Source organism: Meleagris gallopavo, chromosome 11 (assembly GCF_000146605.3).
Source record: "Meleagris gallopavo isolate NT-WF06-2002-E0010 breed Aviagen turkey brand Nicholas breeding stock chromosome 11, Turkey_5.1, whole genome shotgun sequence".
NCBI classification, from domain to species: domain Eukaryota; kingdom Metazoa; phylum Chordata; class Aves; order Galliformes; family Phasianidae; genus Meleagris; species Meleagris gallopavo.
The window spans coordinates 23317560-23330571 of record NC_015021.2 but is presented as its reverse complement, the minus strand read 5'-3'; the positions used below and the strand labels follow the sequence as shown (position 1 = coordinate 23330571).

At 52.4% G+C, this 13012-nt stretch overlaps 3 protein-coding genes across 3 annotated transcripts in view; 1 reads left to right on the top strand and 2 right to left on the bottom strand.

The window, feature by feature from the left end:
• MINDY4B (MINDY family member 4B) overlaps positions 1 to 3866 on the bottom strand; it is a 16084-nt gene extending 12218 nt beyond the window's left edge. Inside the window, exons 1-6 of the mRNA XM_031555088.1 lie at positions 3273 to 3866; positions 2671 to 2762; positions 2116 to 2281; positions 1619 to 1684; positions 1219 to 1289; positions 242 to 314 (exon numbers count right to left, since the gene is read on the bottom strand). Coding sequence (XP_031410948.1) covers positions 242 to 314; positions 1219 to 1289; positions 1619 to 1684; positions 2116 to 2281; positions 2671 to 2741 — 447 coding nt within the window. The 5' untranslated portion in view covers positions 2742 to 2762; positions 3273 to 3866. The remainder of the gene's footprint in view (positions 1 to 241; positions 315 to 1218; positions 1290 to 1618; positions 1685 to 2115; positions 2282 to 2670; positions 2763 to 3272) is intronic.
• A 2441-nt stretch (positions 3867 to 6307) lies between these two features.
• Positions 6308 to 13006, bottom strand: CLRN1 (clarin 1). The gene is made up of 3 exons (XM_031555034.1): positions 10513 to 13006; positions 8369 to 8548; positions 6308 to 8093 (listed from the first exon to the last, which is right to left on the bottom strand). Exons 1-3 carry the CDS (start codon positions 10763 to 10765, stop codon positions 7828 to 7830), a joined length of 699 nt encoding a protein of 232 aa, XP_031410894.1. The 5' UTR covers positions 10766 to 13006; the 3' UTR covers positions 6308 to 7827.
• The window catches only part of MED12L (mediator complex subunit 12L), a 107545-nt gene continuing 105387 nt past the window's right edge, over positions 10855 to 13012 (top strand). The window contains exon 1 of the mRNA XM_031555087.1: positions 10855 to 10911. Within this exon, the coding sequence (XP_031410947.1) occupies positions 10855 to 10911 (57 nt within the window). The remainder of the gene's footprint in view (positions 10912 to 13012) is intronic.

Here is a 13012-nt window from a genome sequence, read left to right as displayed (position 1 = left end):
CAGCGCAGGAAGCCCACCTCGCTGCGCTGCCCGGGCTGCGTGCGGCCCGCCAGGACGAGCAGAAGCGCTGCCTGCGGGAGGAGCCGCTGTCAGCACGGAGCTGCACCGCCTTCCCACCGCCTCTCCCGCGGCCCTCGTGCAAAGCCCGCCCTCTTTATCTGACGAACAAGTGGGGTGCTTTCCTAAATCTACCGTCGGTCATAGCAATTATGGGTACGTTGGCAAATTGGGCCGATCCTACCTGCGTGCAGGTGACGTTTCCAGAGCTGCATTCCAACAGCTGCGGTGCTGTGGCACCCAGCTCCTCCCGGACCCTGTGCAGCCAAACACAGAGCACTGTGTCCCGCATCAGCGGTGAAGGGAGCTGCGTGCATCGCGTGTGAGCAATAAGGAAAGCAGGAAGAAATGTCACAGAGTTGTTTCGTTTTCTTTTTTTTCACTGGCATGGCAGCAGTGACCCAGCGCAGTGGTCTGGCTGAGCTCTTGTATTTCTGGCCTGGTTCTATTAAATTCAAATTTAGGGTCAGATTCAGACCTTCTGCAGTACAAATGTTGTTAAAGTCTTCAATTACATCCAAGTTTGACCTGAATACAACTATTTGCAGAAGCAGTGCAATTTTTGCTGAGCAGTGGGTGTGACACAGGCACGGCTCAGCTGCTGATCTGCAGCGTCTTTGCACAAATCCTTTTACATCAGTTTGAGAAAGATTCTATCAGTTTCCTCTGCTAACACAGTGATACTTTTGTGATTTTTTATAAGTTCATCAGCGTGGCTATGACTTTGGCTATCTGTGGGATTAGCTCGTGTTCTGTCACTCTGCAATGCTCCTCCAGTGTGTGCAGTTGCAGCTGCCCGTGGAGCTGCACACAGAGCTGCGCACAGAGCTGCACACAGCTGCACACACAGAGCTGCACACACAGAGCTGCACACAGAGCTGCACACACAGCTGCACACAGAGCTGCACACACAGCTGCACACAGAGCTGCACACAGCTTTGCACACCCGCCTCTCTCTGCTGCTCCCTCCCTGCTGCTCCCAGAGGTATCAGCACGAGCGCACTCAGTAATGCTGTATGACAGCAGCGCCTTTCTCCTCAACACTCAGCCAGCTGCTCCTCGTTAGCCCAGGACGGAGCATTTAAGTAACAGAAGAAAAGGACCATTTCATCAGATGTAACCAGAGGAAAATGGCAAAAATAATTTTAGAAGGAAATGTACCTTTTCAGTGTCCTAGAGAAAAGTAAACTGTATAAAAACAGGATCAGTCCGTGACTTCCTTCATCTCTGAACTGGAAAAAAGAAAGAAGTAATTAGAGAGGAAATTACAGTAGCTGTGTGATGCTTAATTAAAGCAATTCCTCTGCTTAACTGCAATGCTGGGTAAATACACTGAGCCGAGTGAACGGGGTGTCACTCTGGGAAGGCTTTGCTACAGTTTTGCTGATTAAAATCAGATGAAATAACAGAAACTTCCAGTTCTTGACTAGCCTATTTTTGCACGTTTTTCCAGGTTTGGGCTAATGGCTCAAGAAACCTGTTTAAATCAAGTACAAAATGTTTCCTGTTTGCCAAACAAACAAAAAAACAACTCAGAACGGAGACGATACTCCATACATACACAGCCAATGTGGTCAAAGATGAACTCCTGAGCTGCTGCTTTCTCGGGGAACTCAAACAGGTTGATCTGTAGAGCAGGAGTGTGAGGTGAGGAACCACAAAGGAGACAGTACATCCAGAAGTGGAAATTCAGTGTTTCCTTCGGACAAACGAAAGGCAAACACAGGAACCCACACTGACCCTTCCTGAACAGCAGAGTTCAGTTTTATGCCGACAGATAATGGATAGAAGTTAAGGAAAGGCTTTAAGTCAACTTATTCCTTCTTCTAACAGGAGAAGAAAGACCGGAGTTTAACAAATCAGCTCTACAAGGAATTCACGCCTTCACAAGGAGGCAGGAACACCTGCCAAGCTCCGCCTGGACGTGGCTCCAATGTTCTTAGGTTATGCGATGCACTGTAAGTTAGGGGCAGGCTAATGAGCTGTTTCTGGTCTGTAGACAGTTCAGACCAAATGTCTTTTAAGAACCATATTTGCAGGAAGCATTTCCATACCCACCCGCTCAGTGAAGCTGTCAGCTTTGTAGCCTGCAGGAGGGGAGCAGTGGGTGGCTGCAGTGAGGATGCAGACAGCGGCTCTCCGGCCGTCCCCCGCTGCCCACAGGCTGTCCGCCAGTGCCGCGGCCAGGGCCTCTCCTTGCTCCTTCTGTCTGATTTTGTGCAGTCTGCAGTGCGGGGCAGAGCAGAGCACAACTGACAGGTGTGGGCAGGGGCAGCAGGGCCCTGTGTCCCTGTGTCCCTGTGTCCCTGTGCCCATGTCCCCATCACCCGCCCGGCCCCATGCAGCCACCAGTTGTGGGTACATCCTTGAGGATGCTGAGAGTCCCCAGGTGGGGCCTGACACTGGGCTGCACCCAGTGATTGCACTGAGGGAGCAAGCCTCACTCCTACATCAACAAAGAAGGTAAAACCTTGCCTGGGAGCCAGGCATCTCATTGCTGCAGGTGCAGATCTCCATCGGCAGCTGCAAACCTGGTTACGTTCCGTCTGGTACAACTTAGAGGCTGGTGCTGGTTTTGTTAGTTCAAACAATGCAAGATATGGTTTTGCTTACCTCTCCAGGTGAGTGTGTTCTGTGTTCCTCATGAAGAGCAGGTATTTAATGATGTTTGCTTGTACAGCCATCACAATGGCTCTCGTTCCTCCCTGGAAACACAAAGAAAGCAGCTGGTGGTGCCCATGAGCTCACCTGGCACGTGGTACAGCAGCTCCAAGCCGTGCTGCTGCTGCGCACGGGGAGCTGTTCTGCTTTCCCCCAGTAATTCAGGAGGGCCGATGACTTCTCCTAAGGTAAATGGGAAAATAAATTGAAAAAGATCTGATGCACCTAAAAATAAGAAATCTCTGTGTGAGAAGCGCCCGATGCTGTGCTGTGTGGGGCTGGTCTCTGTGGGGCAGCCGCAACACCCGGAGTGGTGGCTTCAGCTGTTTGGGTTCCAGGTGGGGCAGTGAGAGGCAGGAGCTGCACGAGGAGAGGTGGGCAGTGCAGGTCTGTGCCGCTCGGCTGCTGCAAGCGTGCAGTGCCACGGTGTTTCCAGCTCACACCTGCACTGCTGCCATTCCGCCCAAAGCTGCTCCAGCGTCTGCACCGAAGCCCATCCATCCCGCTGAGCGCTGCAGGAAGGAGCGTGGCTGTGGGTCACATTGCAGCATTACCTTCTCGGCCTCCAGAGCATAGGCCAGGTCAGAGTGCGGCTCACGGAACCTGAAGTGTGCCCGTGTCCAGTCCTGGCTGAAGGTGCACGATGCCTTCCCGAGCAGCAGCGTCCGCAGTGCCTGCAGGGAAACAGCAGCTACAGCCCCCTATGGGTGCCTGCAACTCACTGTGCTGCAGAGTGCATGTCATGGTCCTGCCTGCATGCTGCCTGCGCTGCGTCCTGCGGGCTGTGCTCGGCCATAGGCTGGGGCTGGGGGAGCTGTGGGGATTGGGGAGCTGTGGGGATTGGGGAGCTGTGGGGATTGGGAGCTGTGGGGATTGGGGAGCTGTGGGGCTGTGCTTGGCCATGGGCTGGGGGAGCTGTGACTCTGACCCTGAATGAGGGCTGTGTTTGCCCTCTCTATGGGATGGGACTTCCCTGGCTGTGGTCTGCACCACCTCTCCTGCCAGGTTTCACCTCCAGTTTCACACCCTGAGCTTTTTATTACATTTATACCACAGTGGTGGGGTTGTGTCAGAGGTCACAGACATGAGGTTGGTGCGGGGACCCATCGCCCACAGAACGCCGGTCAGGTTCTGGGGCCCAGGCACCAAGCACTGACATTTGGTATTTGGCAGCAGAGAAGTGCTCTCCTGCTGCTGGGCCTCCTGCCTCTCACAGCTGGTACCTAGGAAAGCCCTGGGAGGCAGGGGCATGCCTGGCAGCAACCGGAATTATGAGTGTGTGTTACAGCCACGCTCTGTGGGAGCCTCATACACAAGTAATGATGGTAACTCTGTAAGCAACAGCAGCAGCCCGCAGCCCTCACACACTGCCAGCTCTGGGTCAGGTTCCGTGCTGCCCGTGCTGCTCACCATCGCCGTGTCCATGGGGATGGGCCGCCCCGCGTGCTGTGGCTCTGCGGGTGTCACACGCGGCTCCAGGGCTCCTCTGGTGCTCAGCGCTCCGCGCCCGCAGCCCGCAGGTCCCTGCAGGGATACGTAGCGCTGCTGGGGGTTCCCTGCTCCAGGCTCCCTCCTCCCAGCTCCCGCTCGCTCCCTGCCCTCCCAAGCTGTGCTCAGCCCTCACTGCCCTTCACCAGCCGCTGCCAGCTGTGGGCACGAAGCTGAGCAGCTGAGCTTTCCTGCAGTGTTTTGGAGTGCTAACAAACCAACTGCGGATATTCCTGCTTCTGACAGGGCAAATTCAATCAGGTTCTGTTTACAAGTGGTTGCTCTAAGAGGTGTGAGCCGTTCACTTCCAAATATCAGTTACAGTCCTGAGTCACTGCACTGCGTATGAACCGCGAGGGCGTGCAGCTCAGGCACATCTGTGTCGGGTAAATACATGTTTGTGCATCTCACTTCCAACTGGTTCCCACTGTTAAAAACAGCTCCCACAGAAGTGAATGATTACAGTGTGGAAGAATGTTTGGACTTCAGGATGTGAATGTCTGTGTTTGTCAGCCCGAGCGCAGGGCAGGGTCCAAACACATTGAGTAGTTCTTCATTTCATAGCTTTTTTTCCCCGTGTTCTTAAATTGTCCACAAAAAATGTTAAGCAGGGTCAGAAAGGTTAATTTACGTTCTGTCCTGCTGCTTTGGTTCAGATCGGGAAAACAGCCCTTTAGAAAACATGAAGCACACATGTCCGTGTGGGCCCCGCAGAGGGATTGCAATGCCTGGGGATGAGAGCACAGCACAACCCGAGGGAGAAATACCCACCTGGGGGCTGGTCTGACTGCCTTCCCGGCTGCAAAGGGAAAGGAAACGCACATTAAAGGCAAATAGAGGTGTTGGTCGTGCATTTGGAAATGGGAGGCAGCCGGAAGAGAACTGCAGGAGAGAAAGCGAGTAAAAGCTGCTGCTTTTAATAATAACATACAACATAACATTAGTAATAATAACAGCACATCACAAACAGTCATATTAAAATTAACAACATTTTAGAACTCTGGAATGTAGAATGTGATGATAATGAAGTGGACTAAAAAACTTACCCACAGAAACTGAAAATTTTTCTCCATTTGTCTAGATCCGAAATTCTGCTGGAGATCTCCTCCAGAGCAGCGTGGGGCACCGTGTGCTCAGTGTGTGCAGCGCGCATCGTTCGCTCAGGTGTGAGCAGTGTGCACTGCATGCTCGGCCTGCTCAGCCCCTGGAGCAGAGCCGGTTGCCCACTGCACAGCCCTTGTCCTCTCGTCTGCCTGCTGCTGTCACATCGTGATTAAACTTTAATTAGCATCAGACATGCTCTGTGCTCCCTGCTCAGAACCTGACCCCTGGAGGAGCCTGACTCCCACCCAGGCAGTCCGTGCGTATTTATAATGCTGTTTAGATGGACAGACACACCTGTGTACTATTTTTTATTGCGATAATAACAGATCTGAATTTTCAGGAAAACTTTCAAAACATATTTAGATATTTCTCCTCACTATTCATTTTTTTTTAAGCATGAAATAAACCATTCTAGAAACGACACAGGGAAAAACTGTAGTTGATGCTCGTGGATTCGCAGCGATGCACAGAGCGCATGCTGGTGCTTGCTGGTGTTCATCCAGGAGCACGAGCGGAGCACCACGCGTGCTGCAGCTGCTGCATTGGGTGCTCAGACACACACAGTGCCCCAGCTCGGTTTGCTGATCAGCTGCTCTGTTTGCCTTGGGAACTGGGCAAGGATGGCAGTAACAGCTGGTCTCATGGTTGCGGGTAGGGTGGGATGGATCGGGATGGGAATAAGATGGAGTGGGATGGGAGTGCTCTTTGTGAAGGGCTCCCCAGCAGCTGGGCCCTTCTCCACCACACAACAAACGTGACTGGAGTGGGTTGCCCTTCAGCACTGAGGCAGGTCTGTGCAGTTCTTTTTTTACAAATGCTGCTCCTTCAGAGCAGGCAGGGGCACCTGAGGTGGACACAGAACTGAGAGCAGCCCGATGCCCCCACCAACGGGCAGCAGTGCTGCAGAGGAGGACAATCCATGGAACACCAGGAGCAGGGAGGGTGGAACATTACTCCTCGTTAGTTGTGGTTTAGTAAATCATGCAGTGAGACGTGGTAGAAATTATGTGTCCAGAAGACACGTTGTATTAATTAATAAAGGCACACACATTAATTAGGAAGAGAATCATAAATGAATTGTAGGTGGTCACGGCACCTTGCAGACCCCGTTGCACATGGTGAGGAGCAAGGCGTGTATCGCACAGCCCAGGACGAAGCTGCTCTGTAAGAGGCTCAGAGGAGCAGAGCTGTGGGCGCCAAACCTCGCACAGACAGAGCCAGCAGCCAGCACCGAATGTTTTGCCACTCATTGTGGAAGTATAAAAATGGGTATCTGCATCAGCAAGGCCAGCCTGCACACCACTGCATCTTGGGGCTCCCAGAACCAGGCCCTGCATGCCAGGGCTGCTGCATGTGGCTGTGAGGGATTGCTCATGGCACGCAGCTGTGCAGGAGCTGACCTCCACAGATAAATGGGAGCTGGGCAGGTCCCCCAGGCTCCTCCTGTGCCGAGTGCTCTGCGCGGTGTCCCTGTGCGGCAGTGTTGGTAGGATGAAGCCCTTCCATGCACCTGTGGTTGGGGTGAGCATAGCGCACCTGGTGAGCGGCTGGAGCACCTTGCCTGAGCGGGAGGTAAGGGCAGAGGGGCAAATATATCCATTTGCTCAAAGTTTCATCACCCCTTGTGCTGGAGACTCTTAGGCTTTCCCTTGTCAGTGCCTGGTCTGCCGCAGCATGCATGTGCTGGCTATGGCGTTTCAGCCCATTTTGTCCATTTTATTTGCGCTTCTTGGTGACAACTTGCTGCCTGCTGGCAGAGATCCTCATAGCCCTGGTGGGCGCTGCTGGGTTTGAGCTCGCATTGCTCTGCCCCTGGGTTCACCCCTCACCTTGGGGTGCAGCAGTGTGAGCGCGTGTTATATTTCTGCATGCAACACCTTATCCTGAGGCACAAAGTTCTTGCTGCGTGGATTGCTCTACAAAATGGAGCTCTGGGGAGTTAAAGATTGGGTTTTTAAAGCTCAGAACTCCTTATGGATAGAAATGATGCCTCTGTGTGAGGTGTCAGCAGGGCGCTCGGGGGCTGGGCCATCCCCTGTCCTCGTGCTGTCTTCCCCTACAAGTCTGTGGCAGGGCTGGTGCCAAAAGCAGAGCTGGCGCTCTTCTCCCTGCCCCATTCTCTGCTGCCCGGTGCTGCAGGGGTTGTGCTGTGGCTCCCTGAGAGCTGCAGGTGGGTCAAGCTGTGCTGGTGATGGGAGGTGGCTGTATGGCAGTCCCCTTGCTGTGCCTCTGCTCCAGCCCTGTGCTGTTGAGTTCTCAGTTCTGTTCATAGCAGCTGCTTTCCAAATCAGCTCTGGAGGAAAGAGAAGCAGATGCCTCAGTAAGGCTTTAATCCAAGAGAGAAAGGGTATTCTGATCTGGGTTTATCAACTAGGACGTTATCTTTTATTTACTGCGTGTGTCACACCATCAGTTATCTGAAACCTTCTCTTGTTTTTAACTTCTTTAAAAGCTGGTGCAGGTGGCGGCTGCTAAAGGTAGCAATGATGAACACCTCTGTCCTCACGCGGTGTGGCTCTAATACATCAGGTCTGCAGCACCAGTGGCTGTCCCCGAGTCCTTGGGTTTAGAGAAGGGGAACTCAAACCCGGCCAGGCGTATCAGCAGCGTGTTGAGGAAGTGCACCAGGGAACAGGCCAGGATGATCCAGAAGGAGTCTGCAAACCGTTCACTGTGGGTCTTAAATGTGAAACTTTTCTCCTTAAAGTTAGCAATTTTCTCTGAGAGGTGGTGGATCTTCACCTCGGAGGAGAAGAGGATCATGATGAGACAGCCGCAGGAACCTGGGAGGAGCGCAAGATGCCATCAGTGCGGTCCCTGCAGGAACAGCGCGGTGTCCCCGGGGCCTTTGGGCTGCTGGAACTGCCCCACTGCTGGGGGTTGGCTCCCACCCACCCTGCTGCCAACACACCACGGGCAGCATCCGTGCCCTGTGATCTGCTCTGCTGTGCACAAAGCCCTGCAGCAAAACCAGCCCCTCCTGCCTGCCCCCCATGCTCTGTTTGGTCCCCGTGCCGTGGCTGCACGCATGGATGTGCAGCCTGCAGAGGGTACTCACAGGCGATGAAGCTCCACAGGTACAGCCCCACGGGGCCGTGCAGTGTTTCGTAGGGGCTGCCGAAGGCATTGTACAGGAAAAAGCCCATTCCCACCAGCGTGAAGATGATCAGCACTGTGCAGAAGAGAATGACGCTGACGTGGATGCTCGCAGGGATAATCTTGAGCAAGTCTGGAAAAACTAAAAGTGAAGTTAGAAAATATTATAAACACTAAGCAAAGTTAATTTGGAAGTCATGTAAGGCTTTCCTGCTAATCTGTGCTTATTGCTTCAAACTGTGCTTTCCCAAGCGCAGTCTGTCCTCCACCCCCACTACTGATCTCGCTGGAGGGGCGCACAGGAAGCCCCGAAGTTCTCTTTGTGCTCCCAAAGTCATCCTGAAGGTGAGTCATAGAATCAATCATAGAATGGCCTGGGTTGCAAAGGACCGCAGTGACCATCTAGTTTCAATCCCCTGCTATGTGCAGTGTCCATCAGGAGCTGCTGCCAAGGGGAGATGTGGACACCCTGAAGGTGGGGTTCCTGTCCTGTGTCTGTGAGTAAAAAGCTCAAGGGATGCATCACATCTGAAGCAGAAGGCTCAAAAAGCAAGGTAATGAACTGAAAGGAGATGAAGAACAACAACTTGATTTATTGATACGGGATTTTGTCCTTTAAGGAGAAGTTACTGCAGTGTGCTGGATCTTTCCCTTGGCACCTGCATTTATAGTTTTTGTCACTACAATTTTGTGACATATCAGGGAAAAATTAATTTCAGCAGCAATGCCATCTTGCAAGGAAAACATACCCAGTAATGAATGAAATACTGTGTTAGTGTGCAAGCCTGCGACCTTTAGAAAATGAACTGCTGACCTAGAAACTGATGAGAAGCAGCAGGAGTAAATGAGGCAGAAGGCCTTCCCTGGCTGAGCAGAGCTTGCTGGCAGACCAAATTCCTTTCACAATTAAAAGAGATGTAGTGGTCAGGGGGGAGCGTTTAGTGGAACAAACACTGAACTAAATCACTTGGCCTATTTTATATGCCATTTCTCTTAGACACACTGAGCATCACCATGCATGGCTCTGCTGCGTGGCTGTGCTGCAGTCTGGGATGCACATGGAGCTCTGAGCCCTACTGGAGCAGCAGTGATGTATTTGCTCTTTAATCTAAACAAAAGATGATCAAAGAACAAATTGTAATGAAAATGCCAACGTTTTCATGGCCAGTTGGTGAGAGCTCACAGCCTGCCCTGCTGGGCTCCTGCAGCTCAGCCTGCAGACAAGGCACCCTGCAGGCACCAGCCGTGTGAGAATGCGCCGTCGCTGTGCAGCACGAACTTTGGTGTGCTTCTCTTGTGTATTCTGCCTGGTGCAGTGAATGTGTGTGTAACAAACTTTGGTTAGATGACAATTCTGAGCAGAGATGAGAAGGGTACAGCTACAGTGAGGGTAAACTTCACTGGAGTACTTCTTGGAGCTGTTTTAGCAGATTGCTCCCAAAATGTGTTCTGTAATAACCGCAGGTAGCATGCAGGGTGTGTTGCAGGAGGTGACTGTGTTGCTACAGGCAAACTGTCTTCCCTGCATCATTCCATGGACCTTATCCTTAGGGATGAGAGGTTACGAGTATCACATGTAAAGCAAAACCATTTTTAACAGCCTTTGGTAAAATTTGGTATGTTGGATACCAAGCTCAGTTTGCACATCAGTTGACTGAATGTCAGCCAGTAACAGGAGAGCAGTTTTCAATCTGTAGTGCAGACTGAGAACTTCTGGCTGCTTTGTTTCAGCAGCAATGTGCACCTATGCCTCAGCTTCTTTGTGGGATTCCTGCTAGCTTAGTTTGTCTTTCGTAACAGAACAGAGGTTGTGGCATTGGCACACACAGAAGGATGACAAAGATTAATTGGAAAACAAAATACTTAAAGTAATAGCACATATATTTTTCAAATGTGAACGACTGTAATCGAAACACAGATCGCTGAAAATGTTAGCAAGCTTTGCTAGTGTCAGGAAAAAAGAGTGATTTAAAGCTGAAAGCTAAAAGATGAAGAGCAGCATTTGGCTTTAGAGCATTTTTCTCCTGTTGAGCCCTGTGAGGTACAGGGTCGGTACCTCCCAGCCCCCGAGCAGCGTTCGATCATTGAGGTGCCTCTGTTACTCACATGAGAACTGGAAGGGCCTCCCCCCGAGCCCGCACTGCCTCACTCGCTCGCCATGGAAGAGCCCATACCGGATCTCCCCGATGAACTTCTCCAGCTCCGGCCCGGTGGCGTTGACCAGCAGCGCGCCCGTCTTGCAGAGGATGGTTCCCTTCACCCACAGCTGGGTGCCGATGGCGGCTGCGGTCCCCAGGGCGCACACGAAGCTGAACACCCCAGCCAGGCAGAAGAGGATTTTCTTCTGTGGGGCGGGCATGGCGCTGCGGGGGGCCGCGCTCTCAGCGGGGGGCTGCCGCGGTGCCCCCCGGTGCGCTCCTCCCCATCCTCCTGCAGCTCCTCGAACCGATGGGATCGTCTGCAGAGCGAAGCCGTCCGTCCTCGGTGTCACTTGATAGTGGAGGAGTAAGGTAACAAGGGAACGTGTAATTCGATGGGCGCTCCGCTTCCCGGCTGCCTGATTGGGCAGGCTGTGACAGCGCCGGGCTCGGCCGCCCGTTGAGTTATTGGCCGTGCAGAAAGGAGGCTTTCAGAGGGCTCTGTGTGCTGGGAATCCCTCAGAGCCAGCAGTGCCGAGCTCTGCTCGTTATGGCAGCTTACCCAGTGCAGGGGAGGGCAGCACGGAGCTCGGGCTGGGCCGGGTGATCCTACAGCATCCAGCGGCACTGCGTACGTGCTCACCTGGCGGGGGCCCGGCGCCTGTCCTGTCCCTGCTGCCCCTCCAGGAGCTGATCAGCCCCAGGTTTGGAGCCAGCGTAGGGCTTTGGTTTTTTCCTTTCAGTTCTCTGATCAGCTCAGTTCAGGAGTGGTTTGTTACCTGGATGCCTGTCTGCAGCAGGAACACTCCATAGAATTAAAATGAAGCAAGGCAGCGTGCAGGCAGACGGTTATTTAAGCTAAGCTTAAGGCTGTGCCTTTTGCTGTGATCATTGCGAGTAACCGGGAGGTGGCGCTGCGCTCGGCGCTGAGAAGAGGCTGCGGGCGGTGGTTGGGAACGCAGTCAGAACGCACCGACTGTTGCCTGAGGAGGGACCGTAGCATTTAGGCACGACTATCGCCACAAAATAGCAGTGAAAGCAAAGACGCGAGCCTACGTGTATATATCTAAGGGGTTTGTAGGAAGAATTTAATGGGGGGGAATATGTAATCTCACTGCAGTCATATTGTTGATGAATTTGTGTCATGATTCAGCCTTCTGGCGGCGTTTTCAAACACAGCAGTAGTTCATGCCTTTGAAAATTCCGTGCTCTTATGAATGAACTGGGAATGCTCCTGAGGTATTCTGCAGCAGGAGCGTTGCAGGGCACATGCTAGAAAATCCCCAAAGCAATAACTGCAGGGGTCTTTCCAAGGATCATTACTCTGAGGAGGCCTCCCGAGGGCAAGAAGAGCCAGCCGCACCAAACCTGGGCTCACCAGCTGTGCTTCTTGAGGAGGAAGGAACTAAAGCTCCAGACCAGGATGTTTGTAGGCTCAAAAGACAGGAGTACACAGCATGTAAAGCACAGGGGAATCAGTACAGGACAAGGAGTGCTCGTTAGCAGCTGTCAGACATTCTGCTTCACCTAAATCTTTGGAAGATGGAGACTTGTGTTTAAATACATCCAGATGTTTTATTCCCGAGACTTTGTCAAACACCTTATCTTCAAATATGCATGATGTGAACCTTACCAAAGCTTGGGGGCACAACGCTGGTATTGCAATTCTGCATGCCAGCATCATTGAGGAGACGTTCTGGATTTATCTGCTGGTGGGATTGAGGAGTGCTGGTCTGTAGGATGTGAGCTTTGGGCCAAGTATGGTCAGAAGAGCTGTTGAGAAAGTGTCCCAAACCAGAGCTGGAAGTCTGAAGGTATTTACTACCTAATTTAGCTTCATCTTTTAATTTATCTTGGGTTTGATTAGAGAACTGCTTACAGACAAAGAAATGTAGTTTGCCTCTATTTCCTGCTTTTAGCAATAGTAATCTCATAGTTAACTTGTACAGTACTGTTATTAAGTGCATTCAGAACTGTTTGCAACTCGTTGTTTGACCATGTGTTTCTAAAATACATTGTATGTGTGTGTGCTGTCCTGGGGATGCAGCATGAGCAGAGGATCTGTTAAAAGCAGTGAATAGAAAAATAGTTTCTGTGCTTACTTTTACAGTGCTGATGCAGTAAAGCAGCTGTCAGCGCAGCGGATTGGGAGATGGGCCCTGAGCTGGGAGAGGAGGATGCCTCTGTGCTGCAGGACACACTGCAAGCTGGGACAGAGGCCCCAGTGCTGCTTCAGGAAGGGAGGTAAGTGTCTCTGGGTTTCGATGGCAGCTGCGGTCCCCAGGGCGCACACAAAGCTGAACACCCCGGCCAGGAAGAAGAGGGTTTTCAGCCTAAGGTTGAAGCTGTGGCTGCTTTTATTCTGGAGATGTTAACCAGCACCAACGGCTCTGCCGGCATCCTTCTCACCGTCCAGCGGGGCGGCGCGGCACCGCCCGGCCCTGGGGCAGCGGGAGCCCCGGGGGCAC

Excerpts from the sequence above, each read along its gene's own strand:
- CLRN1 (XM_031555034.1), bottom strand. The coding sequence starts at position 10,765 with ATGCCCGCCCCACAGAAGAAAATCCTCTTCTGCCTGGCTGGGGTGTTC. Across the intron at positions 8,549-10,512 it reads GAGGCCCTTCCAGTTCTCAT|TTTTTCCAGACTTGCTCAAG; the intron begins GTGAGTAACAGA and ends CTTCACTTTTAG. Across the intron at positions 8,094-8,368 it reads CCTGTGGAGCTTCATCGCCT|GTTCCTGCGGCTGTCTCATC; the intron begins GTGAGTACCCTC and ends CGCTCCTCCCAG.